At 62.9% G+C, this 27,780-nt stretch overlaps 1 protein-coding gene and 1 long non-coding RNA gene across 4 annotated transcripts in view; one reads left to right on the top strand and one right to left on the bottom strand.

Annotated features, from left to right (window-relative positions):
- Positions 1-27,780, bottom strand: part of LOC106731476 (receptor-type tyrosine-protein phosphatase V-like) — a 63,386-nt gene that overhangs the window by 20,064 nt on the left and 15,542 nt on the right. For 2 of the 3 annotated variants that reach the window (XM_075910180.2, XM_075910179.2), the window contains exons 4-26: positions 27,244-27,510; positions 26,207-26,476; positions 24,254-24,523; positions 22,147-22,419; positions 21,130-21,396; positions 19,987-20,256; positions 18,994-19,263; positions 13,153-13,422; positions 12,284-12,556; positions 11,764-12,036; positions 10,362-10,631; positions 9,405-9,677; positions 8,181-8,453; positions 6,820-7,092; positions 5,035-5,307; positions 4,382-4,660; positions 3,920-4,054; positions 3,624-3,834; positions 3,291-3,358; positions 2,833-2,959; positions 2,675-2,722; positions 2,051-2,144; positions 1,463-1,553 (exon numbers count right to left, since the gene is read on the bottom strand). In XM_075910180.2, coding sequence (XP_075766295.2) covers positions 1,463-1,553; positions 2,051-2,144; positions 2,675-2,722; positions 2,833-2,959; positions 3,291-3,358; positions 3,624-3,834; positions 3,920-4,054; positions 4,382-4,660; positions 5,035-5,307; positions 6,820-7,092; positions 8,181-8,453; positions 9,405-9,677; positions 10,362-10,631; positions 11,764-12,036; positions 12,284-12,556; positions 13,153-13,422; positions 18,994-19,263; positions 19,987-20,256; positions 21,130-21,396; positions 22,147-22,419; positions 24,254-24,523; positions 26,207-26,476; positions 27,244-27,510 — 5,118 coding nt within the window. The remainder of the gene's footprint in view (positions 1-1,462; positions 1,554-2,050; positions 2,145-2,674; positions 2,723-2,832; positions 2,960-3,290; positions 3,359-3,623; positions 3,835-3,919; positions 4,055-4,381; positions 4,661-5,034; positions 5,308-6,819; positions 7,093-8,180; positions 8,454-9,404; positions 9,678-10,361; positions 10,632-11,763; positions 12,037-12,283; positions 12,557-13,152; positions 13,423-18,993; positions 19,264-19,986; positions 20,257-21,129; positions 21,397-22,146; positions 22,420-24,253; positions 24,524-26,206; positions 26,477-27,243; positions 27,511-27,780) is intronic. The other variant, XM_089773707.1, reaches the window with a different exon arrangement.
- Positions 21,277-23,359, top strand: LOC112544576 (uncharacterized). The gene is made up of 2 exons (XR_012897852.2): positions 21,277-21,411; positions 23,146-23,359. It is a non-coding gene; the product is annotated as an uncharacterized LOC112544576 (long non-coding RNA).

The following is a 27,780-nucleotide window of genomic DNA, read 5'->3' as shown; positions in this document are numbered from 1 at the left end:
GCAAGGGGGGTCCAGGTTGGCGATTAGGAAAAACTATTTCCCTAGGCGGGTGGGGAAGCGCTGGGCTGGGTTCCCTAGGGAGGCGGTGGAATCTCCATCCATAGGGGTGTGTCTAGACAACAGGGATTTTTCAGGAAAAGTAGCCTTTTTTCGGAAAAAAAACGTCACCTGCATCTAGACAGCAGCCGCGTTCTTTCAAAAGTAAATCGAAAGAACGTGGCGGTTTTTTCGATCGTGGCCAACCTCCTTTTACGAGGAATAACGCCCCTTTTCGAAAGCGCTCTTTGAAAAAAGCACAGTTGGCATGCCATAGCGCCGTTTCCGAAAGAGACTCTTTCGGAAAAGCTGCTCGCTTGTTCAAAAAAGCTGCTTGGAGTCTAGACGCCCTCTTTCGAAAGAGGCTGGCAGTCTAGACGGAGTCTAGAGGATTTTCAGTCCCAACCCACCCTGGTTGGGTTGATGGAGTTGGGGTTGGTCCTGCTTCGGGCAGGGGGCTGGACTCGATTTCCTGAGGTCTCTGCCAGCCCTGGGACTCTATGTGCGACACTTCATCAGATGGGATGAATCCAGGACTGCTGATCTCTCTCTCTCTCTCTCTCTCTCTCTCTCTCTGTCCCTTTAAATCTCCGCTGGAGCCAGGCACCCTGGGTGAGAGGGAAGCCGGCTCTGGCCTGGGGGTCTCCTCAGCCTCTCCTGGGGCAGGGAGGGGGGAGTTTGCCCTGAGCCCCCCCCCTGCAGGAATCATGCAGGGGCAACACTGATGGAGGGAGGAGTTTGGGTCAGGGAGCAGCAGCCCCTGTTACTCGCAGCGCCCCCTGGTGGCAGAGGAACAGACCAGCCAGAGCAGTGGAGTCTTTATGACTTGGGGGTCACAGGACGGAGGGGTCTAAGGAGGGGCATCGCTGAGCTGTGAGGCGGGACAGGAGACCCAGCCCCGCCCCGACTCAGCAGACCAGGGAACTGGGGGCCGGCTGTCCGAGATCAGTCCCTGAGGTGCCCCGCGAGAGGCGCTGGAAAGGGGTCTGATTCTCAGCACCCACATCTCCAGCAGGCCAAAGGGGCTCGGCACGTCTGAAAACCCAGGCCTGGGCCAGGAGGGGGAGGGGGTCTCAAACTGTCACCCACTCTGAGAACCCCTGTCTGTTAGCCAGGCCGTTTCACCAGCACCTCTCACCGCCATTAGCCTCAAGTTACGGAGGGGGAAACTGAGGCACGGGAGACACTGGGACCCTGCTCTATCCAATAGGCCAGACTGCCTCCCACACAGGCCACCCTGGAAATGTCTCCTGAAGCTTTTGGTGCCTTGGCCCCTGAGTTTGGCTAGTGTCCCCCATGATCCTGGGATGTGAGATGCCAGGGAAGGCCAGAGCACGCCCTACCAGACTCACCTGCTGGGGGGGAGGAGCAGGGAAGGGCAAGAGGAGAGGGAGGGAGACGGGGGGGGCTAGGCCCCTGAACTCACAGGGCAGCACGTGGGGGTATCGGTTCTTGGACACGTTGGCTGGAAGTTCCGCTTCCACCTTAGATTGCTCCTTGCCTACTTCCTTCAGCTCCTGCAGGGCACAAGGGGGACTCAGGGCTGCCTCTCTGGGGCAGATGGGCCATGGGGGAGAGGGCCAGCTGGGAGCCGAGCCCCTCCTCCCCCCCGCAAGAGCATCCCCAGCCCCAGAGGGTCTCCATGGCGTTCGGGGAGGCAGAGACCACGTGGCCCCCAGATTCGTTTTCACAGCAACGTCCATCAGGAGCAGCCTGACACCGCCCCAGGGTGCTGCCAGGGAGGGGCAGAGGAGAGAGCCCCTCAGGAGGGTTCAACAGCCCCCCCCCCGCCCCTCCAGAGGGCAGCCGTGGTCAGGCCGTCCCGTGAAAGTGCCCCCGCACCAGGCTCGGGGTGGCGCCGGGAACAGCGGCAGTGCAGGGCGCTATACCCCCCGTTCCTCAGCAGCCTTCTCTGGTTGCCAGCCTGCGCCCCCAATGGCCCTCCTGCCGCGCACCCTCCCCACCCCATTCCCCCGCAATTGGGCCCCCGGAAGGCCCGGCCCCAGGGGCTCACCTCAAACTCCTGGAAGAAGCCCTGGTTGGCGTTCGCTGCCCTCGCCTCGTAGTGCTGCTTGAAGCTGTGCATGGCGATGGGCCGGTGGACATTCCTGCAGGAGAGACAGGCGGGCCCTTGGCGACGGGAGACAAGCGGCGCCGGGGCCGTGACCACGCAGCCCCGAGGAGGGGTCAGTTCAAGGCCTCCTGGGGCCTGTGGCACGTCAGCCCAGAGGGTCCTTTCTGGCCTTGGAATGGGAGCGCCCCAAACCTAAGGACACCTCGGTCCCTGGGCCGCCTGGGAGACCGTGTCGGCCGCAGACCTGGGAGGCCGTCGGCACTCACAGCCAAGGGGGGTCTCTTTCCGCTCGGGTAGCAGCACGGCGTGGTCCCAGGCCACAGGGGGGCCTGGCCTACGCCCTGGGGTGCACGGCTTTGCCAGAGGAGGCCGGGGCCTGGCGTCGCAGCTGCCAGCGACTTAGAGGACGAAAAGGGAGCAGGCGAGGGCGCCCCAAAGGGCAGGATGGGCAGGCGCCCAGGTCCCGGAGCAGCCCTCCGGAAAGCGAGCCTGGTGCGCTGTGGGTAGGCAGGGAGACAGCCCGTGCCCCAGGCACCCCCCGGCCCTGCGGGCAGCCTTGCTCACCGAAAGCTGTACGTGGCCATTTCTTGCGGGAGGTTGCTCTTCTTGGCTCTGAAAGCAAAGCAGAGGGGGTGTCACTCGTCCCGCTGCCCCGCGGCTGGGCTCCTCCGACCATGCCCCCCCCCCCGCCCCGGGACTCCCTGGGCTCCCTGCCCCCTCACCTGCGCGTGCGGACCCGCTTCCAGCAGACCCATCCGAAAAGGGCGGCGAACGTCAGGAGGAAGCCCGCGCCAATCCCAGCCGCGACGGGCACCACAACAGGACTGGGGTCTGCGCCAGCGCCAGCCGCTGAGGACAAAGACCGGGGCAATATACCAGGCCTTCCAACGCCTCCCCGCGGGCGCGGCCAACGGGCCCAGGCCTGCCCAGTGCAAGTCACAGCCAGGATCGCCAGAGATCGGGCTCGCAGGGGAAGGAGGGCCTAGTGGTTAGGGCTCTGCCCCAAAACTGGGCAGACCTGGGTTCGAGTCCTGGATTCTTAAATGTAATCTACGCTTCGGAGGCTCCTTTCGGAGCTTTTCCGCCAGCCCTTAGTGGCAGTTAAAGACCCCCCCTTGCAGACAGGGCTGCGGGCGTAGCTAGCACAGCCCCCGCTGCCCGCAGACAGACTCTGCCTTACCCGAAAATCTCGTGAAGGACACGGAAGGCTCCACCCGGTCGTACTTGGTGAAAGCAGCAATGCTGAACCTAGGGCAGAGCCAAGTGCAGCCGTCAGCCCCAGGCTCGGTCCGGCTCTGCCTTGGGTTTCCAGCCCCGTGCAGACCGAACGTGGCGCAGGGGAAAGGGAAGCCAGCAAGGAGACGGAGCACCCGGGGCAGCCGGCTCCGAGCAAGAGCTCACCTTGCCCCACTGAGCCAAGCTGTTCGGGGCACGAGGGCCAGCAGGCCGTCTCGCTCCCTGTCCCACTCCAGCCTGCCTTGCCTGCCAGAGCAGGGTCCCCTCCCGCGCCCACCTGTACTCTGCGTTCGCCTTCAGCTTCCCGTTGCAGATCTTCCGGGACTGGCCACACTCCTGCGTTCCCACAGGCACCGCCCAGGGCTGGGCAGCCCGTCTCTCACCCGGCTGGAAAGGGCTGGCGAGCAGCACCGCCACGTAGGAGTCCTTCTGCCCGTAGTAGTGATCGAACCAGGTGCTGGAGACCATCTCCCGGGTGGGCCTCACCACTGGCGGCAGAGACACAGGCGTGTGAGCGGCAGGGCCCCGGCCCGGCGGGGACCTGTGCGCAGCAGGCAGGAGGCGGGCACTCACGCGACGCGTTGGTGGTGGCGACAACGGCGTAGTACTCGATCCGCCCGTTTTCCTCGCCGAACGCATCTGGGGAGATGAGCACTGTGGAGCCAGCCTCGACCTGCGGGACGTCTGTGTGCACCGGCGGAGGCAGAACTGCAGTGGAAGCCCAGCAAGCCCGGGGGCGTTAGGGACGGGGCATGGCTCAGTCTGTGTTACCGTCCCAGCGCTGCAGCTTCACTAGCAACCCGTCCCAAGCCCTGGTCCCCCTCCGCGCTCAGGGCAGTGTTCTTGGCAGCCACCCAGGAGAGAGTCCAATGCCGCTCAACTGATTAGCAGGGTGCCTACAGCCTACCCTGTGTGTTCTATGGGTGGTGCACATCTGCACATACCTCGGTGCATGGAACAAAATTTATTCTGCACATGGATTGAAAAAATTCCAGGGAACCTGGCAGCTCTTCCTGGGGGCCATGGGAGACCTACCCTCCGCTGTTGTATTGCAGACCAGCATCACGGCCCAGCCCCTCAGCCCGTTCTTGCCCACGGCACTCAGGCTGATGCGGTACGAAGAGTCGGGCTCCAGGCCCCGCAGGGTAGCCTCGCTCCTGGGAGTGATGACATGAACCTCAGCCTCGGGGCGGGCCCCGGCCAGCCTCTCCACCACCAGCTCGCAGGCCTCCACGTCTCCAGCGGGGACGGCCCAGCTCAGGGAAAAGCCCTTGGAGTCAGGCTGGCACCGCACGTCTTCCAGGGGGGCAGGCGCTGAGAAAGGAGACACCCTGTGCTAGGCAGACCCCTCAGGGCGGAGGGCACGTCCCGCCCTGAACCAGGCCACTTTGCCCCCAAGCAAAGGCACAAAGCTGGATGCTCGGGCCTTAGGGGTCTGGGCTTGGTGGAGCCGCTGGGCCAGCGGCTGGGGAGGGGTAGGGGCCACGCACGGGATGGTGGCAACAGGGAGGGGCCCCATGCAAGAGGCCGGGGCTATTGTGGCCGTGCTCAGGGCTGCATGAGACACGTCCCACGAGGACCCGGCCAAGGGAGACTCTCACAAGAGGCCAGGCCACCCTCTGGCTCAGGGGGTGTCTCCCCACAGTCACTACCCCCTCCCTTGCTGCCCCACGCAGGCCCGTACCCACCTATCGGCACCACCAGGACACCCGTGCTGCTCCAGTAAGGCCCAGCCACGCAGCTGAGGGAAACCGAGTAATTTCTGCCCGGCACCAGCCCCTGGAACACGTGCTGGACTTGTCCCCCGGCCAGGGTGTGGCTCTGGGGGAGCGTGTTGTTCCTGGGATCCTGCAGCCACAGCTGGCACTGATCCTGCTGGCTGGCGGCTTGCCTCCAGGACACGGCCAGCACCCGGCCGCTCTCGCCAGGCACCGCGGAGAGATGGGCCGGCACCAGCGGGGCTGCATTGGGAAAACAAGCCGAGAGCGAGTGGCTTTGAGTCTGCCAGGCAGGGGAGGGGAGGCAGCCGTGACAGTCTTCACCGACGGCGGCTCGTTTATTTCCACGCTGCACGTTACGGCCGCTGCCCGCCCAGGGATGGTTTCGGGCTCGTCGCTTTCATTCGTCTCCTCGCTCCGAGCAGAATTTCGGATTTTACCGACGGGATTTTCCGCCCACGAGGACGCGTCAGCTGATCGCCACTGAGAACCCCTGCTCAGGTCCCCCTCCCGAGCCAGAGCAAAGGCAAGGAGGAGACGCTACCCGCCCGCCCCCTAAGGCAGGGAAACGCCAAGAAAGCTGAAATGCTTTAAGCAGGTGATGCCGGGAGTGAAGGCGAGGGAAGGCGCAGCCTTCCCAAAATTGCCAGCACGCCCCGATCCCCTGGGAGGGGTGGGGCCGCGGCGCGGCAGCCCTGCTCCATGGCCGCTGAGCGGGGTTGGAGCACAGCCCCAACCGTCCAGACGGCTAGGAAAAATCAGGCTGGCAGTGGGTGGGGCTTGGCTCCGGGGCGGGGCCTCAGGCAGAAGGGGCGGGGCTGGGAGCAGGTTCCCAAGTGGGGGGCTGTGGAATCCCCATCCCTGGAAGACCGGGTTGGACACATGCCTGCGAGGGACAGCCTGGGGATACTTGGCCCTGCCTCAGCGCCGGGGGCAGGACCGGAAGGGCCCTTCCGACCCGACATTTCTGCCCGTCTAGGGCTGGAAGCCCAAGGCCCCTCTACGCCGCAGTGGGGGGGCGTAATCCCCAGCCCGGGGGATGTACACCACTTGCAGGAGCTGCCACGGCCGTGCTGCTGTTTTTGGCTCCCTCGGGCCGAGCGCACAGACATCTGCCTGAGCTGGGAATGAGCCCTCCCGCCGCAGCGCAGCCCTGGGGCCGGGCGCGCCTCCCCCACTTAGGAGTGTCTGGGCCGGGGAGCCCCATGCTCGGCTGCTCCCAAGAGCCTGGCCTGGCCGTAGACCACAGGGCCCGGGGAAGGCACGGAAAGCCACAGGGGAAGACCACAGGGCCCGGGGAAGGCACGGAAAGCCACAGGGGAAGACCACAGGGCCCGGGGAAGGCACGGAAAGCCACGCCATCCTGAGGGGACCAAGATGTGAGGCCCCTCGACGGAAAGCCTGGCGCAAAGGCGGTGTTAGCCCCGGCAGCTCCCGTCCCTTTCGGTGGCCCGCGAGGGTCTCAGCGCGAGGGGGCCGTGCGGGCGGGGGAGGAGCAGAGGCTGCGGGGAAGGGACGCTCTGGGAGGAAAAGCTGGGAACCCACAATCCCAGGAATCCCAGGCCTCCGGGCTGGACCTGGCCGGGATTTGGGGTTCCTCAGGAACCACCGGCTGCCCCTCAGCTTCCTAAACCGCAGCCCAAACCCACCTCCTCCCGGGGCCTGCAGCAGCACTCGCTGCTTCCCCCGGCGGCGCCCCATGGCAAGCGCCGAGCACGCACGGCCCCCCGGCCCTCGCCCTGCCGCCCCACTCACCCGTCCAGTCGCTGACGTTCCCGGCGGACGTCCGGCAGGGCCCAGCGGTGGAGGCCACCTCCAGCAGATACTTCTGTCCTGGCGCCAGGCCCGAGAAGGTGAACTTGTGGACGTCCTCCCCCACGGACGCGCTGGCTGCCACGGCGCCCGCTCGCGCGTGGTACAGGGTCAGCGTGTAGCCGTCTCGCCCCCCGGCCGCCACTCCCCAGGACGCGGTCAGCCGGTCGTGGCGGCGCTGGCTAGTCAGGTCCACGGTAGACGGCGCCAAGGGACCTGGGAATACCAGGAGAGACAATGGGAGCGGTGCGCACCCGCAGGGGCCTGTCCTTGTTAGCTAACGAGGGGTGTTAGCTGCCGCCTCTGCTGCTGCCCCGCCCGGAGGGTCCCCATTTCCTTTCCCCCACCAGCCCACAGGCTTTTGATTTGGAGACCGGGGACTGGGGTCCACGCTGCGACCCCTGTGGAGCCATGATGCAGCCACATCCCCTGGGAGCCCAGCCCCGGCAGCCCTGACCCGTCCCGGGGGTCTGCAGCTGTTCACAGCTGCCCCTGCACGGCGCCAGGCTGCACCCTGCGGCACTGCCCTGTGTCGGCAGCAGGGGGCGCTGCACCACCCCATGCGCCCTAGAAAGGATCGGGCACCCTTGCACCCCCCTTTTGTAGCAGGGCGTGCTCTCCTCCTGCCCCACGCTCGCCCTGCACGCTCCCCACGGGCTCCAGGCAGCGCGGGGAGCAGAAGCAGCTGGCGGGCGGGGGGGGGGGGGGCGACTGGGTCAGCTCTGGGCGCCAGAGACGGCACCGTCTGGCAGAGGCGGCACGGGACCCAGCAGGAGGGCAGGGCCGAGGGGAGCTGATTGGCTCCGTCTGCACATGTGGCTCGGTGAACGGTCTGGGACCGTTTTTAGAGGATTGTGGGTAAAATGTTCCTAAATGCCTAGGGGACTTAGGAGCTTAAGGCCCAGGCACGCTTCTTGGGCCCCGCAGTCACATCTCCTGGCCTCCTCTGAGCACAATGGAAACGGCCACGGTTCTGTGAGCGGGGGCCCGGCCCTTCTCCACCGGGGCCACTCACTGACGGGCCTCAAGGAACCCCCGTTAGATTGCCTCCGTTTGCACGCACAAAGGCGCTGCCCTGTGCCCCCATCGGCTGCCTCCTGGTGCCTGGCGAGGCAGAGATGGGGAGAGCCCAGCGCGGTGCCCAGACCCTGGCTGTGCCGGCAGAACGGGGCGGGAGGGGGGAGACGTTTGCTTGCTCCTGCCCTTTCCCCAGGGAGAAGCCGAGCCGGTCGCCGGGGGGGCTCAGACCCGCGGGGCTCCCAGGGCTCTGCCGACTGGCCCAGCACGCGGACCCCGCGACTCACACGTCCAGTCGCTGACGTTCCCCGCGGCCGCCTCGTAGGGCCCCGCCAGGGAGGCCGCCTGCAGCAGGTACCGGCTTCCCGGGGCCAGGTCCGCAAAGGTGAAATTGTGGGCGTCTTTCCCCAGAGAGGCCCTCGCCGCCACAGCGCCCGATCCGGCGTGGCACAGCGTCAGCGTGTAGCCATCCCGGCCCCCCGCCGCGGCTCCCCAGGATGCACTCAGCCGGTCGGGGCGCCCCTCATTCCTCAGGGACACGTTCAGGGGTGGCAGGGGGTCTGAGGAAAGACCAGATCGCACTTCACAAAGGGGGCCGAGCGGATAGGATGCTCAGCCTGGCAGACACTGCTCAGGGTGGTGTGTGCTGCGGGGGGGTGGGGGGGCTGGCTTCACATCCCCCTCCCCCACAGTCACACACAGCCCTCCCCCACACTTCTCCTCCCCCCCACTTCCCATTCCCCCACCCCAGTCTGCGCCCATGAACAGTGTCACTTTGCCGTCTGTCTGGAGTCAAAAGTTAGCGAAGAGCCGGGAAATGCCCAGGCAGGCAGCACGGGGGGAGCTGTCTGGGAGCAGACAGGGAACTGAGGGCGCGTATTTCGAAGGCGACGTTCCCTGAAGACAGAGCGTCCCACTTGGGGCGAGCTAGAGGGAGGCTGCCCGAGGAGTCAGGTTCAGGCTCTAGAAAGCGCCTCTGACGTGGTTTGACACGTAACGAGGCCTCTCCACTAGCCTAACTCACTAGCCCAGGGGCGGGAACCTCTTTTGGGTCGGGGGCCACTGACCTGTAGGAAAAAACCCCAAAACCAAAACCCGCTCACTGACAGGCCCCCTCCTCAAATTCCCCTCGCACACCAGAGCATGGGGGGCGAACTAGCAGACTTTGTGTGTTCCAGCTCGGCACAGGGGTGGTGGGTGGGGCTGCTTGGGGGGTGCCCTGAGCTTGGGGGCCAGATTCAGGCAAGTTGGGGGCTGGTCCCTTGGCCTTAGGTTCCCCCCACACACCTTGAGTCTCTTCATTGATCCCCCCTCCCCGCTACAGCTCAGCCCAGGTGTGAGCGGGCAGGCGGGCGCACATGGAGGCGTGGACAAACCCACGTGCACATCTGGCTGTCGGTGCACGCACATGCTGTGCATGCGCCCGTGCCAAGGGTAGCTGGGCCCCTGCCAGCGTGCTGCCCCGCACGCAGCGTTGGCAAGCCGTGCCCCCTTCCCTCCCCAGCACTCACGGGTCCAGCCGCGGGCGGTGGTGCCTGCTGCCCGGTAGGGCCCAGCGACGGAGACGACCTCCAGCGTGTGCAGGGACCCGGCCGTCAGCGCGGTGAAGGTGAAACCGTGGGCATCCTGCCCGGCCACGGCCCTGGCTGCCACAGCGCCCGATCCCGCCTGGGACAGGCTCAGCGCGTAGCCCTCCCGGCCCCCGGCGGCTGCTTCCCAGGACGCGCTCAGCCTGTCGGGGTGCCCCCGGTTTGACAGACGCACGGCCAGAGGGGCCAGAGGGCCTGGGGACGACACGGACGCTGCAGGGTGCGGAGCCGCCGGCTGTGGGCCCCAGCCCAGCCTCACGGCTCCATGGGAGAGCCGGGCACGAGGTGGGGGTGGGGAGAAGATGCCTGTGCCCTCGGCTCTGTCAGGGACCCGCCTCGCTGCCAGCGGGGGCTCCCCCACTGCCCCCGTCTCCCCCAGCCCTGAGACCTGGCCAGTGCCCAGCAGAGACAGCGTGAGCTGGAGGGAGCGGGATGTGAGTGAAGGGGGCGGGGAGGATCCAGCTGGCTGGGATCAGCCGTGTCCCTGCTCTGGGGTGGGGTGATCTGCCAGGCCCTGAAGGGCCCCCCCACTGCAGTCCGGATCCAAGGCGTCGGGAGCCCTGGGGGAGCAGGGCAGGGAGGGCGGGTTGTCTCGCAGCCCCCAGCCTCTCTCGGCGCCCCTCTGGGATGTTGGGACTGCAGGCCTGGGAGAGCACCCCCGGCCCGGCCCTGCCCGCAGCCAGGGAGAAGCCTTAGGCAAAGGCTGGCAATGCAGGAACGGCTCCCAGCGGCCCACCCCTCCCAGTTTCAGGCAGGACTGGGTGGCATCCCCCTGCCCCGGGCACCGTGCAGGACATGAGTGGGGGCAGCTGGTGCCCCCATGCCAGCTGGTGACGGGAGAGCCCGGGGGCCTGGCGGCAGGGTGGGCAGGGCACTCACGTGTCCAGTGGGTGAGGTTGGGGGTGCTGGCGTGGTACGGCCCGGCGGTGGTGCTCACGCCCACGCGGTAGCGGGTGCCCGGGGCCAGGCTCCGGAAGGTGTGGTTCCTAGCGCCCCAGGGGAGCCAGACGTGGCGGAGGTGTGCGCCGGAGGAGGCGCTGTACAGATCCACGGCGTGGCCCTCTCCTCCCCCCTCCGCTGCTGCCCACGAGGCCTGCAGGGCGGAGGCAGAGGGGCTGGCCAAGGTGAGGTTGGCAGGCGCCAGGGGGTCTGGAAGAGAAGGGGAGACACATTCGACCTCTGCTGGGAGAAGCAACCACACGGCCCCAGCAGGCAGCCTCCTCTGACCCAGCAGTGGGGGCTCTGCCCAGCCCTGGTCCCTGGCAACGCAGACACCAGGGACCACGCTGGCCATTGCTAGGAGCATAGACTCATAGACTTTAAGGTCAGAAGGGACCATTATGATCATCTAGTCTGACCCCCTGCACAGTGCAGAATCTCACCCACCCCAAGATGCAGAGAATCCTCCAGCTGTGATCTGTGCCCCATGCTACGGAGGAAGGCGAAAAACCTCCAGGGCCTCTGCCAATCTACCCTGGAGGGAAATTCCTTCCAGGCCCCAAATATGGCGATCAGCTGAACCCTGAGCATGTGGGCAAGACCCACCAGCCAGACACCCAGAAAGTTCTCTATAGTAACTCCTATCATCCCTCCATGGACCTATTTCCCTCTGATAATGAATGGCCAATTAGTTACCAAGATCATGTTATCTCATCAACCCATCCCCTTCATAAACCCATCTAGTTTAATCTTGAAGCCAGACAGGTCTTTTGCCCCCACTACTTCCCTTGGAAGGCCGTTCTAGAACCTCACTCCTCTAATGGTTAGAAGCCTTCGTCTAATCTCAAGTCTAAACTTCCTACTAGCCAGCTTATATCCATTTGTTCTTGTGTCCACATTGGTATTAAGCTTCAATAATTCCTCTCCCTCCCTGGTATTTATCCCTCTAATATTTTTAAAGAGAGCAATCGTGTCCCCCCTCAGCCTTCTTTTGGTTAAGGTAAACAAGCCAAGCTCCTTGAGTCTCCTTTCATAAGACAGGTTTTCCATTCCTCCGATCATCCTAGTGGCCCTTCTTTGTACCTGTTCCAGTTTGAATTCATCCTTCTTAAACATGGGAGACCAGAACTGCACACAGTATTCCAAATGGGGTCTCACCAATGCCTTGTATAATGGCACTAACACCTGCTTATCCCTACTGGAAATACCTCGCCTAATGCATCCCAAGACCGTATTAGCCTTTTTCACGGCCATGTCACAACGGTGGCACAATGGAGCAGAGTGGGGGGCAAGGAGCCAGGCTGTGAGCTGGGGGTGTTGACCGTGGACCTGCCGGACTCACACGTCCACTGGGTGACGTTGACGGAGGAGGATTCGTAGGGCCCTTTCATGGCGGTGACCTGAACAGTGAATCGGCTGCCGGCTGCCAAGCGAGTCCAGGTGATGCCCTGGATGTCGGGCCCCAGCGACTGGGCTGTCTCCGTGCCTGGGGGCGTGAGGCTGTGCAGAATAACCCGGTAGTGGTCCCTGCACCCCGGGGGCTCGTCCCAGGCGGCACGCAGCATCGAGGAGCTGTCCAAGTTGCTGAGGCTCACGTTGGCAGGAGCTGCCGGGACTGCAGGGCAAAGGCAGAGAGGGAGGGGTCAGGGCAAGAGAGAACCACAAGGGGAGGGAAAATCCCAGCGCTCATGTGCAGCCACCTCTGAGGAGGAGCCCAGCCGCCCCAGAACAGCCAACAGCAACAGCGCGGGAAATGAAGGCTCCTGTGTCCAGTTGCGAGGGCCGGGGGACATCCAGGCGGATCAGCTCTTAACACATGGTGCCGTGTCTCCTCCAAAGCGCGACGCAGGCAGGCCACTCACCCGTACAGCCGCTGGCGTTCTGGGGCTCCGAGCTGTAGGGTCCAGCGAGTGCCGAGATCCCCACGTGGTAGCAAGTCCCCGGGGCCAGCCCTGCCAGGGAGACGTTGGTGCTGTCCTGCCCCACGGTCACCTGTCTCCCGGCTGCCAGGGAGCCCTCCTCCTGCACGCGGAGCAGGTAGGCGTCTCGCTGTCCAGCAGGGGCCGCCCAGCGCACAGCCAGGGCCGAGGTGCTGCCCCCGTTGGTCGCTGCAGGTGCCAGCGGCGGCAGCGGGGCTAGGAGGGAAAGAGCATCGTGGGGTCACGTGGGCACTCCACAGCCAGACTCCAGCATGGGGACCCCCATAGCTCTCAGCTCCTCAGCCCCTTCCGTAGCAGCGGCTACGGCCCAGGGGGGCCAGCACATGTCTGGCGGGGATACCCCATTCTCTGACTCCTTCCTGGGCAGCAGGAGGCTGGGCTCAGGCCAGAACAGCTCCTGGCCCCCCCGCCGAGATCCCCTTCCTCCCTTGGGTGGTGCCCGGTGCCTGCTTGTGCCTTCCTCCCAGAGCCCGTGCGGCACCGGGGCAGCGTGAAGGATCGGAGGGGTCAGGGATGCTGACCCCAGCCGGGGCTGCGGTTTGGATCAGAGACCCAGCTGAGATCCCTGGGGGGCAGATGAGGGGGGAACCTGAGCCAGGCAGTCTGGGGAATGTGTACCCCGGCGTGAGGCTGCCCCAGGGACCCCCACAGCTCAGACCAGACGCTGCTACAGCTGGAGCTGCAGAGCCCAGGCTGTGTCCAGGCTCAACCCTTGTGGCTCAGCGGAGGGCTGCGGGGGGGGCATTGACACCCCCCCCTGGGGTGACACGAGCACCTGGCCCCTGCTGTACCTGTGTAGCCGAGGACTGCTTGGGAGGAGCTGCGGTGGGGCCCGGCCTGCGAGACGACCTCCGCCCGGTACGGCGCCCCCGGCTCCAGGCCGTCCAGGTCGAGATGCGCAGCGCCCCGCTGCACGGACACGTTCCTGATGATGGACGGAGAGTCCCCCGCGTAGAGCAGCACCCAGAGGTCTCTCGCCCCGCCCGACTCCGTCCAGCCCACGCGCAGCCCCCGGGGGCCTGGTCCGCGGGTCACACTCACGTTGGCCAGTGACAAAGGGTCTGGGGAGGGAGAACAAAGGCAGGAGGATGTGTTAGAGGAGAGAGAAGAAACCTACCCTAGGTCACTGGGGTGCTGGGAGCCTGAATGTATCTGTATGGCAGGTGCCCTGATACTATGGTGATGGGCACCATGGAATCCTTTACTGTGCCGTAGGACCTTCCTATCTCTAGCACTGACCACTTGGGCAGGAGAAGCTCCAGTCCTTGGCAACAGCAGTAGTAGGCTGTTATCTAGCAGGCCAGCCTGTAGTGGAGGGTATGGTGTGCGCTTTGCCAGTGTGTTACCCAAGCTGTCTGGGGTAGAGCTTCACCGTGAGGTGCTCTGTGCACTCTCAGCGCTACACTTGGGGCTGGTGTTGTCACTGGCGCTCAGTCCAGCAGCCAGGAGAGAGCCCTGGATTCGTGCAGCTCCCAGCACCCCTGCAATGAGAGCAATGGGCAGCCACAGCCGGCCTCAGAACCCACGTCCCCTGCTCTGACAGCTCCTCCGCTCCCTTCGCGCCTGCTACAGCACAAGCCCCATGTCCAAGCCAGGCCCCCGGTTCCAACTGGGGATGCCCCAAGGCCACCCCAGCCAAGCCAGGCCCCCAAATCCAGAGTAGATGCCAAAGGATTTCCAGCATGGCTCTTGCTGAACTCCTCACCTGCCTGCTTTGGCCTGGTGGGCTCCATCTCAGAGACTCACAGACTGCAGGGACAAGCTAGTCTGACCTGCGCACTGCAGGCCACAGAACCTCACCTGCCCACACCTGTAACAGACTCCTAACCAGAGGTCCCTGTAAGCCAGGCACTTGGGCAGCCCCCCAGGAGAGATTCAAATGCTGCCCCGCTGATTAGCAGAGCACCCACAACTAGGTTTGTGTTTCTACTGGTGGTGCACATCCACACATGCCTTAGTGCACAGAACAAAATATACTCCGCACATGGATGGAAAGATTAAAGGGAATGTTGCTCCTAATACCTGGCTGAGTTACTGACATCTTCAAATCAGGGTTTAACGACAACAACTTACCAAACCTCCATCACTGACACAAGTTTAACCCTACAAGTGACTCCATGCCCTGTGCTGCAGAGGAAGGGCTCTGCCACTCTGATCTGCAGGGGGAAATTCCTTCCCAACCCCATATATGGCAATGAGTTAGACCCTGGGCATTTGGACAAAACCCAGCAGCCACCCCCTGGGAAAGAAGCCACAACTCAGAGCCTTGACCACTGACTACCCCTTCACGAGCCATTGGAAGTATTTGCTGCTAGCTGTCGTGCCCTTGCGTATGCTGGCAGCACAGCCAAAGGGGATGCCGACACCACGGTCAGGAGGTGTAATCACAGCATGTGTAGGCGTACCCAGGTAGCGCCGATACTGCTAGCAGTATTACCATCGTGGCAGGGCAGGCTAGCTGCTCCAGGACATACCCAATGCAGGGGAATGCTACATTCTAGTGCACTGCTCAGCCACGGCATGTAATATGCAGGATGACATTCCCGATTTCATGCTAACCTTGGCTACGCTGGCAGAGCAGTAGAGAGTTTTAGGATGAACCCATCAGGTGTACAAGCAAGTTCCGTAGTCTGCCCATATCTGGCACAGAAGCATGACATGGCGTCAGGAGTAAACTAAGGGTATGTCTACACAGAAAAGTTATTTCAAAATAACAGCCGTTATTTTGAAATAACTTTCCTAGCATCTACACAAGCCAACTGCTATTTCGAAATTAATTCAAAATAGCATGGCTTATTTCCAAGTTGGTAAACCTCGTTCCACGAGGAATAGTGCCAGTCACACCTGTACAGACTAACTCAGTTTCCCCCTGAAACGTATGAAAATATCAGAGATTACCAAGGTATTGGGTTGAAAGATAAAAACCTTTCACAGCAGCTCCAGTTAAAAAGAGACCTAACCCTATGCACAGTTATTCAAATAGCAGAGCAATCAAACAATAAAACAACGAAACTTGACAAACTTGAAAGACCTGAAACCAGCTTAGAAACTGTAAACAGATGCTTGAGAGTTAGAAATCATTCTCATAAAGTCCCCGAGGCAGGGAGAGAGAACTCCCAAGCTAAGCGGGACAAATTCCAGTCTACATGCACAAAACGTGGAAAAACTCAGAACCCAAGAAACGATGCATGTCCAGCTGGCGGCACACAATAGAAAGGCATGAAATATGGACAGTTTGCAGCTGTTTGCCACACCAAGCAGTCAGGAAGCTGACCCATACTGCAGATAATCAAAAGCCATTGTGTCTACAATTAATTACCTGCCTTGAGAGTGAAACTGAGGCTTCTTGTCAAGACTATTGACTTTAAAACTGACTCAGCGACTGATGTCACAGGCACCTCAGAAGGTCCCAGAGTTGAAGTCACCTGACACAGCTCTGACTCGCCCTGGAGGTCTTCTGAGCTGCATGGACCAGTTCATCATAGAAACAACTTACAAAGACAAAAGCTGTGCATTCAGATGGTATGTGATCCCAGGACCACAGAACAACAGCGTTCTCAGCCTCCTTGTGACACCACAATTTATACCGCAGAGAAAGGTTTCTCAACAAAGGTTCGGGTCCCATATGAAGAGAGGCTAAAGCGACTGGGACGTTTCAGTTTAGAAAAGAGGAGACTGAGGGGGGATATGATAGAGGTCTATAAAATCATGAGTGGTGTGGAGAGGGTGAATAAAGAAAAGTTATTTATTAGTTCCCATAATAGAAGAACTAGAGGACACCAAGTGAAATTAATGGGGAGCAGGTTTAAAACTAATAAAAGAAAGTTCTTCTTCACACAGCACATAGTCAACCTGTGGAACTCCTTGCCAGAGGAGGCTGTGAAGGCTAGCACTATAACAGAGTTTAAAGAGAAGCTAGATAATTTCCTGGAGGTTAGGTCCATAAAAGGCTATTAGCCAGGGGATAGAATTGGTGTCCCTGGCCTCTGTTTGTCAGAGGCTGGAGAGGGATAGCAGGAGAAAAATCGCTTAATCATTGTCTTCGGTCCACCCTCTCTGGGGCACCTGATACTGGCCACTGTGAGCAGACAGGCTACTGGCTAGATGGACCTTTGGTCTGACCCAGTATGGCCGTTCTTATGTTCTTATGTAACTATTTATACCTGGCGATAAAGATGGAAGAATTCAGTGGAATATTTGGTGACACTGGACTTTTGAAAGGAAATCCAGTACAGTAACATAATGAGACACACACCTCACAGCGTTTTTATCCTATTGCCTCAAATAGTGGAAATTGAGTAAAAGAGAATGGACACGTTGGCATCATAAGGCGCCTCTACACTGCAGGGCATAAGTCAAATTAAACTACGTAACTTCAGCTACGTCAATTGCATAGCTGAAGTCAAAAAAGCTTCGTTCGGCTTTTGGCACTTTCTGCACAGCAGGAAGTCGAAGGAAGAGTGTTCATCCTCCGACTTCCCTTACTCCTCATGAAATGAGGGTTACAAGAGTCGGATTAAGAAGTCCTCCACTTCGACATTATTTTGAAATAACAGCTTGCTGCGTAGACACGCTCTTTGTTATTTCAGAATAATCTACACTATGTTGCAGTGTAGATGTACCCGTAGAGAAAATCTGAGCCAGCAGCGTGGTGTGCTCCAGTGGTACCAATTATAAAGAAAAATGGAAAAATATTCATCTGTGTGGCTCTTAAATTACTTAACGATGCAATTGTGAGAGAAAAAATCCATCCGCCCAACGCGGTCTGACTTCCTCCCCAACAGTATTCTAAAAGTTGGATACTTAGGCAGAGTCTGGCAAATTCCTTTCGCCAAATTAAGTGCTAACTTGACTGGCTTTATCACAGCCTTTGGATGATTTTGCTTTCACCGTTTACCTTTTGGGGTGACTGGAAAATTTCAAGGGCACCAACGATGGCAGGACTGCTAATGGACACAGAGTTGTCGTTTTCACAGACACTGCTCTGGCATACGGATCGCCGATGGTGGAACAACACAGCCCTTACAAAGTTCTAAGCCTAATCCGCCAGTCTGCTGTGAAGCTGAAGAAGGCCAAATGCATTTTCCGCCCACCTACCCCGAAGCGTGGCATTGTCAATGCTGCGGAGGGCAGGAACGTAGAACTTAAAGGGAGAGATGTGACGGAGTGTTTAGTACGTGCTGCTATACTGCACATTGGATAGCTCATTGAAAGCGAACCTCAGCCACGGATCTCATGCTGAACACATCTGGTGTTCATAAGCAAGGTGCAGGAACTTGACACCAATCCAGGCTGCCACAGTTTCATGGCTAGCCACCTCAAAGCTAGAATCATAGCATCCCAGGGCTGGAAGAGACCTCAAGAGTCAACGAGTCCAGCCCCCTGCCCAAAGCAGGACCAACCCCAACTCCATCATCCCAGCCAGGGCTTTGGCAAGATGGGACTTCAAACCCTTGAAGGATGGAGAGTCCACCCCCTCCCTAGGGAACCCATCCCAGGGCTTCCCCACCCTCCTAGGGAAATAGTTTTTCCTAATATCCAACCTAGACCTCCCCCACTGCAACTTGAGCCCATTGCTCCTTGTTCTGCCACCACTGAGAACAGCCTCTCTCCATCCTCTTTGGAACCTCCCTTCAGGAAATTGGAGGCTGCTATTAAATCCCTCCTCACTCTTCTCTTCTGCCCAAATCCCAAAGCCCAAATCTCCTTGTAGGTCAAGTGCTCCAGCCCCCAAAACATTTTGGTTGCCCTCCTCTCCAATGAAGCCACATCCCTTCTGTAGTGGGAGGCGCAGAACTGGACACAAAACTCCAGATGTGGCCTCACCCGTGTCGAATAAAGGGGAATAATCACATCTCTGGATCTGCTGGCAATGCTCCTCCTAATGCACCTCAATATGCCATTAGCCTTCTTGGCTACAAGGGCGCCCTGTTGACTCATATCCAGCTTCTCATCCACTGTAGTCCCCAGGTCTTTTCCTCCAGAATTGCTGCTTAGCCAGTCAGTCCCTGGCCTGTAACAATGCTTGGGATTCTTCCTTGTTGAACCTCATCAGATTTCTTTTAGCCCAGTTGCCTAATCTGTCCAGGTCACTCTGGACCCTATCCCTGCCCTCCAGTGTATTTACCTCTCCCACTAGTTTAGTGTCATCTGTGAACTTGCTGAGGGTGCAATCCATCCCCTCATCCAGGTCATTCATAAAGATATTGAACAAAACCAGCCCTAGAGCCGAGCCCTGGGGCACTCCGCTAGAAACCGCCCGCCATCCTGACATCGAGCCATTGATCACTACCCGCTGCGCCCAACAATCTAGCCAGCTTTCTATCTCCCTGACAGTCCGTTATCCAATCCGTACTCTCTTAACTTGCTGGCAAGAATCCGAGAGACCATATCAAAAGCTTTACTAGAGCCAAGGTCTATCACATCCACCAACCTCCCCATGTCCACAGAGCCAGGTACCTCCTTATAGAGGACAATCAGGTTGGCCAGGCAGGACGTGCCCTTGTGAATGTCTAGCTACCTTGGGTACATCTACACATGCTGCAGACACCCCCCCGATCGAAGTGTGGACAGTCCCAGAGTCTCCCACGCCCTGCAGGCAGTCCTCCCCACGGGCCCCAGGCTGTACTCACACGTCCATGCGGTGGCAGACGGTGCTGAGGCTCTGTAGGGTCCCGCCAGGGCCAGCACCTCCACAGAGTACTGGCTCCCAGGGAGAAGGCCCAAGAAAGTGAAATTCTGCGTGTCTGGCCCCACGGAGACATTCTGTTGTACCACGTGCTCGCTGTCGTAGAGGAGGAGGAGAAACTGGTCCCTGTCCCCGGAAGCCGTGTGCCAGACAGCAGAGAGACCCGGGGGGTGTCTTCTACTGGTCAGGACCACGCCTGACGGAGCCGAAGGGTCTGAAAGGAGAGAGGTGGGGAAGAGGCTCGTGGCCGCTGTGCTGGGGATGTGGCGAGTGCCATGCCGAGTGGATGGAGGCCCGGGGTCTGGAGCCGTGGCTCTTGAAGGAGACAGGCTTGGGAGGGGGGGGCGTGGACACAGGCGTGGGGAGCAGGAGATGTGGAGTCTAGGCCCATCTCTGCGAGCCTGTCAGCCAGGAGTGGCGCGCCCCCGTCATTAAAATGGGAATAACGCCTCTCTGGCTCCCAGAGTCCTGGAGGCGGGTGGGAGGGGACGTGCCCAGATACTCCGGTGATGGGCACCCCAGAAAAGCCCAGTTAGAAAACAAGTTTGTATTGGTCACAGTGCAGGTCAGGGACTGAGATTCCAGCGGCATTTGTCAATCTGCCCAGCCCGGCCCCAGCAATAGCCCGCCTCCTGCTAAGCACAGGAGCAGCCGTCGGGATCAGGCAACCTCATGCTTGAGTCTCGGCTTCATTCCACCGATCGTACTGGAGTCTCGTGTGCTTACGCCGGCGCGCTCAGCCTCCCCCTAACTAGCCACCTGCATTGCCCCCTCCCCAGCCAGCCACCCCTCTGCACATTCCTCCTCGAACCCACCCCAAGCGCCACCGCGCCACGCTTGTAACCAGCCCCCCGCTGTCGCCTTCCCCTCTGCCCTGGAGCCTACACCGCTGGCCCGAGAGCCAGCACAGACCGGCGGGAGAGCGTCCCCCACTCACGCGTCCAGTCCGTGGCTGTGCGCACGGGCGAGCTGTAAGGTCCGGCCACGGCCGCCATCTGCAGGGTATACTGACGCCCGGGGCTCAGCCCCTCCACGGTGACGTTCGCGCAGCTGCCCCCCACGCTCACGTTTCTGACCCACGCCTGCGACTGGGCTTCGAGGAGCACGCCGGTGTAATTCACGCTGCCGCCGGCTGCTTTCCAGGAGGCGAGCAAGGAGGTGCTGCAGCCTTGGTTGAGGAGGTTCAGTTCTTCCACTGGGGAAGGATCTGCGGGAGAAAAGGACCCGAGTCAAAGCCAAGGCAGAGCCCAGCAGGTGGGCTGCCCCAGCCATAGGGACCAGGGCAGAATCCTGCCCCGTATTCTCCGGGCAAACAAACCTCAGCCATCAGACCACCTGCTGAGCGCCTACTGGGCCACCTGCCAACCAGCGTTCCCTGAAAGCGGAGCGCTTGGGCAGCTGCCCAGAAGAGATTCCAACATCATCCGGCTGATTAGCAGCGCGCCCACAGCGAGGTTTGGTGTTTCTCCTGGTGGTGCACATCTGCACGTGCCTCAATGCGCATAAAATGTATTCCACACATGGATGGAAAAAATTAGAGGGACCTTTACTGCCGACCCTCCGCCCAGAGCCGGCAGGGCACTTTGATTTGCATTCTGGGGAGTGTCGCTGCACTACGGACCGAGGGTCTGATCCAGTGCGGCAGGAGGTGGGACGCCGGCCGGCTGGGCCGATAGCGGGGGTGGCTGCTGGACTCAGCGTAGCCCTGTGGCCCGAGCTAAGACAGGAGGAAGGTGGGCAATGGACCACGTGAATGTGTGGCCCTCTCAGGTATTGTGAGGGGGAGATAGCTGAGTAAAGGGGCCTATGGCCGGGTGCAGCATGGCCGGGACTGGGCTAGACACACCTACGCTCTGATCAGTTGGGCTAGTCCAGACGCCGGGCTGGACTGGGGTTCCATGTGCCCCTAACCCCCAATGGTCCTTCCACTGTCCTAGTCAGTGACATCACCACGGACGCAGCTGTGATGTCACAAACACTGCACTGTGACATCACCAGGACAAACCCGGCAATCCTGGGTGTGTGCCCGACCCCCGCTCCGTCCCGGCCAGCCCCGCTGGTGGGCACTGCTGGCACTCACACGTCCAGTTGGTGACGCGCAGGGGCGGGGAGGCGTAAGGCCCAGCCACTGTGCTGATCTCGACGGCGTAGTGGGTCCCCGGGCTCAGCCCCTCGTAGGTGAGGTGGGTGACGCCTCCCGGCACGGAGCTGTTCTCCACCAGCGCAGGGGGCTCCAGGGAGTACAACGCTGCCACGTACCCGGCTCCCGTGGCCTCCTTCCAGCGGGCATGCAGGGCGGAGGTGCTCCCCTGGCTGGAGAGGGTTGCCCCAGATGGCGCTAGCGGCTCTGCAAGGCAGAATGGTCAGTACCCTCCGAAACCCCCTGCCCAGGGCAGCCAGGGCCCCTCCCCACGCAACCCCCCCGCCCCCGCTGGCTGCTCCGTGTGTGAGACAGCGGGCACAGCTGGATGGAATTCTGCGGGCAGCTGGCGGCTCATTTAAAAGGAGTTCAGCGCTGGGGGCCGACGACCCTGGAGGCAGAGGGCTTCTCGCCAGCCTCAGAGCCAGGGTGAGCCCAGCAAGGGAGCTCTGTCTTCGTGGCCCATGCAGGGAAAGCCTGGCACTGCGGCGTCCTCTGGCACTGCTCTCCAGGCCAGGCCTCAGGCTGCATGCTCCCGACACTCCCCAATCCCGATCCGTCGCCCAGTGACCGTGAGCCAGGCCAGCCCACACGCCTGGGTCAGACCCTCACCCCAGCCCTGGCACGCAGGAGTGGCCAACAGCATGCACGCAGCACGGTGTGGGGGATACACAGGCATGCCTGTTCTGCAGCGCCCCCTCTAGCCAGGGTGCTGCTGCAGCACCCAGCCTCAGTTTCCCCTTCACCCAGGTGCTCCATAATAAATTCACTGCGGCCTGATCCTCAGACCAAGGCCCCATCTTGGTTCATAAGTAGCTTCAGTCTCCTTTGCTCAGCCCCCGTCCTCCCTCCTCTAGGGCCTTCCAGAGCCAGGCTTCCCCACTGGGACCTCCAACGGTCCAGCCCATGAGCAGCGACCCAGCCTGTTGTCCTCCTGTGCCCAGGGTGGCTGCTGACCTGTCCAGGCGGTGGCACTCGGAGAGGATGCCTGGTGAGGCCCCGCCACGGCCGTCACTCGCACCGAGTACTGGCTCCCAGGGCTCAGCCCGCCGAAGCTGATGTCAAGGCCGTCTCCCCCCACAGACGTGTTCCTGGCCAGGGCTCCGCTCTCCCCCTGCTGCAAGGTCACCAGATAATAGTCCCTCTCTCCAGCCGGCGGGGCCCAGCAGGCCTGCAGGGAGCCAGCCTCCCCAGTGATGCTTAGGGTCACGTTGGCTGGGCTCAAGGGGTCTGCGAGGGGGGAGAACACAACGGTGGAGGGTCAGGTCTGTGCCCAGCACACACCCCTGGGGAAAACAAGGGGGCCTCCGAGCGCTTGTGCTTAGGACACCTGGCTACCCAGTCAGCCTGACTTCTCCTGCTCTGCTCCTGTTTCATTCTCAGCCCCACGGGCAGCCCCACGTTCTGAACAGACCCTTAGTATGTTGCCACGGGGTGGGTTTGAACCTGGGCCCTCTGAAGCTTAGTGTAGGAGCCTCTACAGCAGCGGTCCCCAGTGCAGTGCCCACGGGCGCCATGGCGCTTGCCGGGCCATTTATGTGCACCCATGGAGCAATCTAAGCTGGCCCCGTCCCCGGGCGTGCGGCAGGTGCCAGCCCCGGGCGCATGGGTGGCTCCTCCCACATGGCGCCTGGGCGGCCCCTGCCTGGGGTCGCGGCACATGCCGGTGCTGACCCTGGCACCGAGTGCATGGCACATGCCAGTGCCGGCCCCGTGTGCGCAGCGCATGCTTGGCTCCGCCCCCAGGCACATGGCCTATGAGCGGCCCCGCCCCCAGGCGCCCGGCAGCCCCAAACATAGCATTGGGGGCCACTGCTCTACAGCCTGCGCTATAAAGCCAGCTGGCTCTCAGCCTGGGCTGTAGAGCTTCCTCTTTCTTATCTCTGGCTGTAAGTGGCCCAAGTGCCCCACAGTGTCCCACGCTAGGTGTATGGGTGACATAAGCATAATCTCTAGGCAGCCGCTGCATCACAGAACGTGTCCGGTCGGAGAACCTGCCGTGGCAGTCGGCAGCCAGCGGGTGGGAGGCAACGGCTTCCAGAAGGAAGTGCCCCGCAACTGACAAGAAGCATTTCTCCAGGACGTCGCTCCCTGGACGGGGTGCAGGAATAGCTCTGATCTCTCCTCTCAGGAACGGGCCACCAAGAATCATGGGGCCACCTTGAACACAGACCGGGGGCTGTTTTCTCAGTCTCAGTCGCTCTCTGGGCTGAGCATCCAGAGTCCCCATTGGAGAGGGCTGCAAACGGACTCTTTTTAAGACCCGAAGCCGAGGGTCTCACGTCCCCAGCCACTCCAGGAGCTGGGGCCTTCAGAAGAAGCCCCCTTGCGGGATGGCCCACGTCCCGAGGCCCCCCGCCGGCCCCGGAGAGCCATACTCACACGTCCAGGGCCCCCGCCGGCCCCGGAGAGCCATACTCACACGTCCCGAGGCCCCCCGCCGGCCCCGGAAAGCCATACTCACACGTCCAGGGCCCCCGCCGGCCCCGGAGAGCCATACTCACACGTCCAGGCCCCCCGCCGGCCCCAGAGAGCCATACTCACACGTCCAGGCCCCCCACCGGCCCCAGAGAGCCATACTCACACGTCCAGGCCCCCCGCCGACCCCGGAGAGCCATACTCACACGTCCAGGGCCCCCACCGGCCCCGGAGAGCCATACTCACACGTCCAGGCCCCCCGCCGGCCCCGGAAAGCCATACTCACACGTCCAGGCCCCCCACCGGCCCCAGAGAGCCATACTCACACGTCCAGGCCCCCCACCGGCCCCAGAGAGCCATACTCACACGTCCAGGCCCCCCGCCGACCCCGGAGAGCCATACTCACACGTCCAGGCCCCCCGCCGGCCCCGGAGAGCCATACTCACACGTCCAGGGCCCCCGCCGGCCCCGGAGAGCCATACTCACACGTCCAGGCCCCCCGCCGGCCCCGGAGAGCCATACTCACACGTCCAGGGCCCCCGCCGGCCCCGGAGAGCCATACTCACACGTCCAGGCCCCCCGCCGACCCCGGAGAGCCATACTCACACGTCCAGGGCCCCCGCCGGCCCCGGAGAGCCATACTCACACGTCCAGGCGGTGGCGTTGGGCCCTGCTGCCCAGTGCGGCCCGGCCGTGGCGTTCACCTCCAGCTGGTAGGGCGTGCCGGGGCGGAGGCGATGGAAGGTGTAGTTGGAGAGGCCCCTGGAGGCCGAGACGGTTTTGGTCACCGTGCGGGACAGCAGGTTGTGGAGGGTTAAGTGCAGCCAGGCAGCTCCCTTGGCGCCGCTCCAGGAGGCGAAGAGGCTGGTGGTGGAGCCCAGGCTCTGCAGCGTGAGCTCAGCCGGGGCGGTGGGGGCTGGGGGCACAGACAGGAGCTGGGGAAGTTTGCGGCAGGCGGTGCCCAGCCTGCTGGGTGCTGGGTGCAGGCCACATGGGCGGGGAAGCTGCTCATTTAGTGGGTGGAGTTGGGGGCTTGCCTGGCCCCGGGGCTCCAGCGCTGGCGGGGGCAGCCTGGGGGGGGGCAGGGGGTGACTCCCAGCCAGGCCTCCCCACACGCCGGGCAGAGGTTGGCGACAGCCTGGCCATGGCTCCCTGTGGGAGACTCCTGACCGCCAGCAGGAGAGTCACTGGGCTCCTCCCCGGCGGGAAGATGCACCCATAGGGCAGGGCAGGCCACCGGGCGTCCACGAGGCAGCCTGGCAGAGCCAGCAGGAGGTGCCCCCTTTGGGTCTCACGCCTGAGCCGAGGTGAGCTCAGTGCTGGGGGCTGCGGCGCCCGGCTCAGCCGGCGAGGTTGCTGCTGGGGGACTCACCGGGCCAGGCAGCCTCCTACCCACGGGCCCCTCCGCAGGGTGCGAGGGCATGTGCCAGGCTGGGGCTGGGCTGGCCCAGGTCAGGGGCGGGTTAAGCCGGGGCAGCTGGGCACAGATTGACGGGAACGGGCCCTCTCGGGGTGCCAGGAGCAGGGGGAGAGGGCAGGCCTGGGCGCTGAGCCAGCCCCACAGCGTGGATGAGTGGGGGCCCTTCTGCCAGGGCCAGGCTGCTGCAGGGAGGGAGGAGGGCGCCGGGGCCAGCCCGGGCCAGGCTAGGGGGCAGCTGTGAATGGCTGCGGAGCTGGGCGGGGCAGGGACAGGCACCTCGTGGTAAATAGAAATGACCCCCCCCTAGAGTGAGGAGCCGATCTCTCCAGGCCTGCACCGGCTAGGGTTACCAGGGAGGTTTCGAAAAAATACCGGACACACTGGATGGGGGGGGACCTGCCAGGAGGGGGGCAGGGCTGGTCAGGAGGAGGGAGCAGGGGCAGTGCGGCTGGCTGGGGGAGATGGGGGCATGGGCTGGCAGGCGGTGGGTCGGGGGCAGCGCGGCTGGCCCAGGGGGGGACGGGGCTGGCAGGCAGGGGGGCGGGGCAGTGCGGCTGGCTGGGGGAGATGGGGAAGGGTCGGGGGCAGCTCAGCCGGTCGGGAAGGGTCGGGGGAAGCGGGGTGCGGGTGGGGAGGGCGGGACTGACCCGGGCACGTGCAGATCCCGGGGCGCTGTCAGTCCCGCGCACGGTCCGGGGAAGCGCGTGCGAGTCCGGCTGCGGCTGCACCACGCGCTCAGGAGCAGGGACAGGGCTTCTCCTCCTTCCCAAGGCGTCAGACTCAGCCCGGGCTCCCAGTGCCGATCGCGCCCCCTCCAGCCACTCCCCCGCCCCCGCCAGGCGTCTATCCAGCACCCAGCCAGAAATCCGGGAGATACCGGACATCGCACATCGCACGTGTCCGGTATTTTCTGGATTTTGTTACCGGACAGAGGCCCAAAAACTGGACTGTCCGGTAGAATGCCAGATAACTGGCAACCCTATGAGGGGGAGCCCCTCACCACAGGCACGGGTACCCCCCAGCTCTTGCACACCCCACACCTCCCGCTCCCTCGGATAGTGGGCCTGGCTAACGCCGGCTGCTGGCCCAGCTCCCACATCCCCCCGGGGCACAGCTGGGCCGTCCCACCAGGCACCCAGCCTGCCCTGGCTCAGGGCAGCAGCCCCCCGCTCTGCTCACCCGTCCACTGGCGGGCGCTGGTGCTGGCCTGCCGGGCTCCGGCCAGCGTGCTGATCCTCAGGGCGTACTCGCTGCCGGGCAGCAGCCCCTCGAACAGGAAGGCGGAGGCGGCCGTGGGCACCGACTCGTTCCGCACGGCCCGCTGGGAGTCCAGGTGGTACAGCAGGAGCCGGTAGGCGTCCTTCTGGCCGGAGGCGGGCGCCCAGGCGGCGTGCAGGGTCCGGGGGCTCCCGCGGCTGCTCAGACTCACGTTGTGCACGGGAGCAGGGCCTGGCCAGACACAGCACAGACTGTCTCCGGGCCGAGACAGAGAACGGGGCCCCGCCAGATCCTCACTAGGCCCCATGCCAGAGCCACCCGCCCGACTCTCCCGCTGGATCTACCTGGCCAACCCCATGCCAGAGCTCTCGGCCAGAGCACCCCCAGCGGTACCCCCACCAATCAAATCACCCCTGGGGAGCGCTTTGGTGGGGATTCCCGTGAGCCCGACCTGGGGCCCAGCGGTATCTAACAGGCACAGACCGTGCTCGGGGAAACGGGCTGGGAGCATCTCCCCCGAGGTGCCAGGCCCCGGCTCTGGCTCTCCCAAACCCCGGGGGAGATGCCGGCACAGGAAGTCCCTCTTCCCTTGGTCCGGATCTCCATCCCCTACCAGGCAGAGCTCCGGCCGGAGCGGAGAGACGCCAGCAAGGGGCCCGTGTTTCCAGGGAGAGAGCCAAGCGGGGCCTCACGTGCCCCGGCCCCGGCTGAAGCCCCCGCCTGGCTCCGGTCTCGGGGGCCCTGCTCATGGGGTGAGGGGGAGCAGGTGCTGGCAGTGTGCCAAGCAGGCCAGGGGCAGGACTAGCCCCAGAGGGGGGAGAGAGAAATGGGGGGCAGGCACCTTTCCTCCTCCGCCATGCAGGGCTTTTCCACAAGGGCTGCCCCGCATAAGGGTCAGCTGCTTTGGGGGTCACACGAAGCCTGCTCCCTCAGGGCCCCCAACACCCCAGCGTGGGGCAGGGGAGGGGAGCAGCAGCAGGGAACTCGGGGGCACTCACTTGTCTGGCCGCTGACTCTCTGGCTGGAGGCCTGGGCGCAGGCCTGGGCCGCGGTGACCTCGATGCGGTAGCGGGCCCCGGGGACAAGCCCCTGGAACTGGAAGCTGGTGGCGTTGGGTCCCGCCGATACATTCTGCAGCAGCCCATCCGGCTCCAGGGCGTAGATCGCCAGCGAGTAGCCCAGGGCCCCGCCGGCCGGCTCGGCCCACGACAGGAAGAGGGAGTCGGGGCGGCCCCGGTCGCTGACGCTCACGTTCTGGAGGCTCCCTGCAGATTCAAGGCCAGCGGGGCGGAGTGAGGAGCCAGGGGCGGGTTCGCTGCCATGCGGGCAGGGCTGGGCCCTCCAGAAAACGCCAGCCTCAGCAAACGGGCACTGCCCACCTTCTCTCCAGGGTTCAGCCCACCACGACCCGTCTCCCCCAGCTGCCCGGGAAGAAGCCATTTCCCACCCCATAGCCCCCCGCCCCGAGACACAGCGGGTGCCCCTCAGCCAGCCGGCTCCGTATTTCATTTGGTCTGGGGGGCAGGGCAGCTCTG

This window comes from Pelodiscus sinensis, chromosome 27 (assembly GCF_052426305.1).
Source record: "Pelodiscus sinensis isolate ZL-2025 chromosome 27, ASM5242630v1, whole genome shotgun sequence".
Lineage (NCBI taxonomy): Eukaryota > Metazoa > Chordata > Testudines > Trionychidae > Pelodiscus > Pelodiscus sinensis.
Note: the sequence above shows the minus strand (reverse complement) of the source record. Positions and strands in the feature narration are given on the sequence as shown.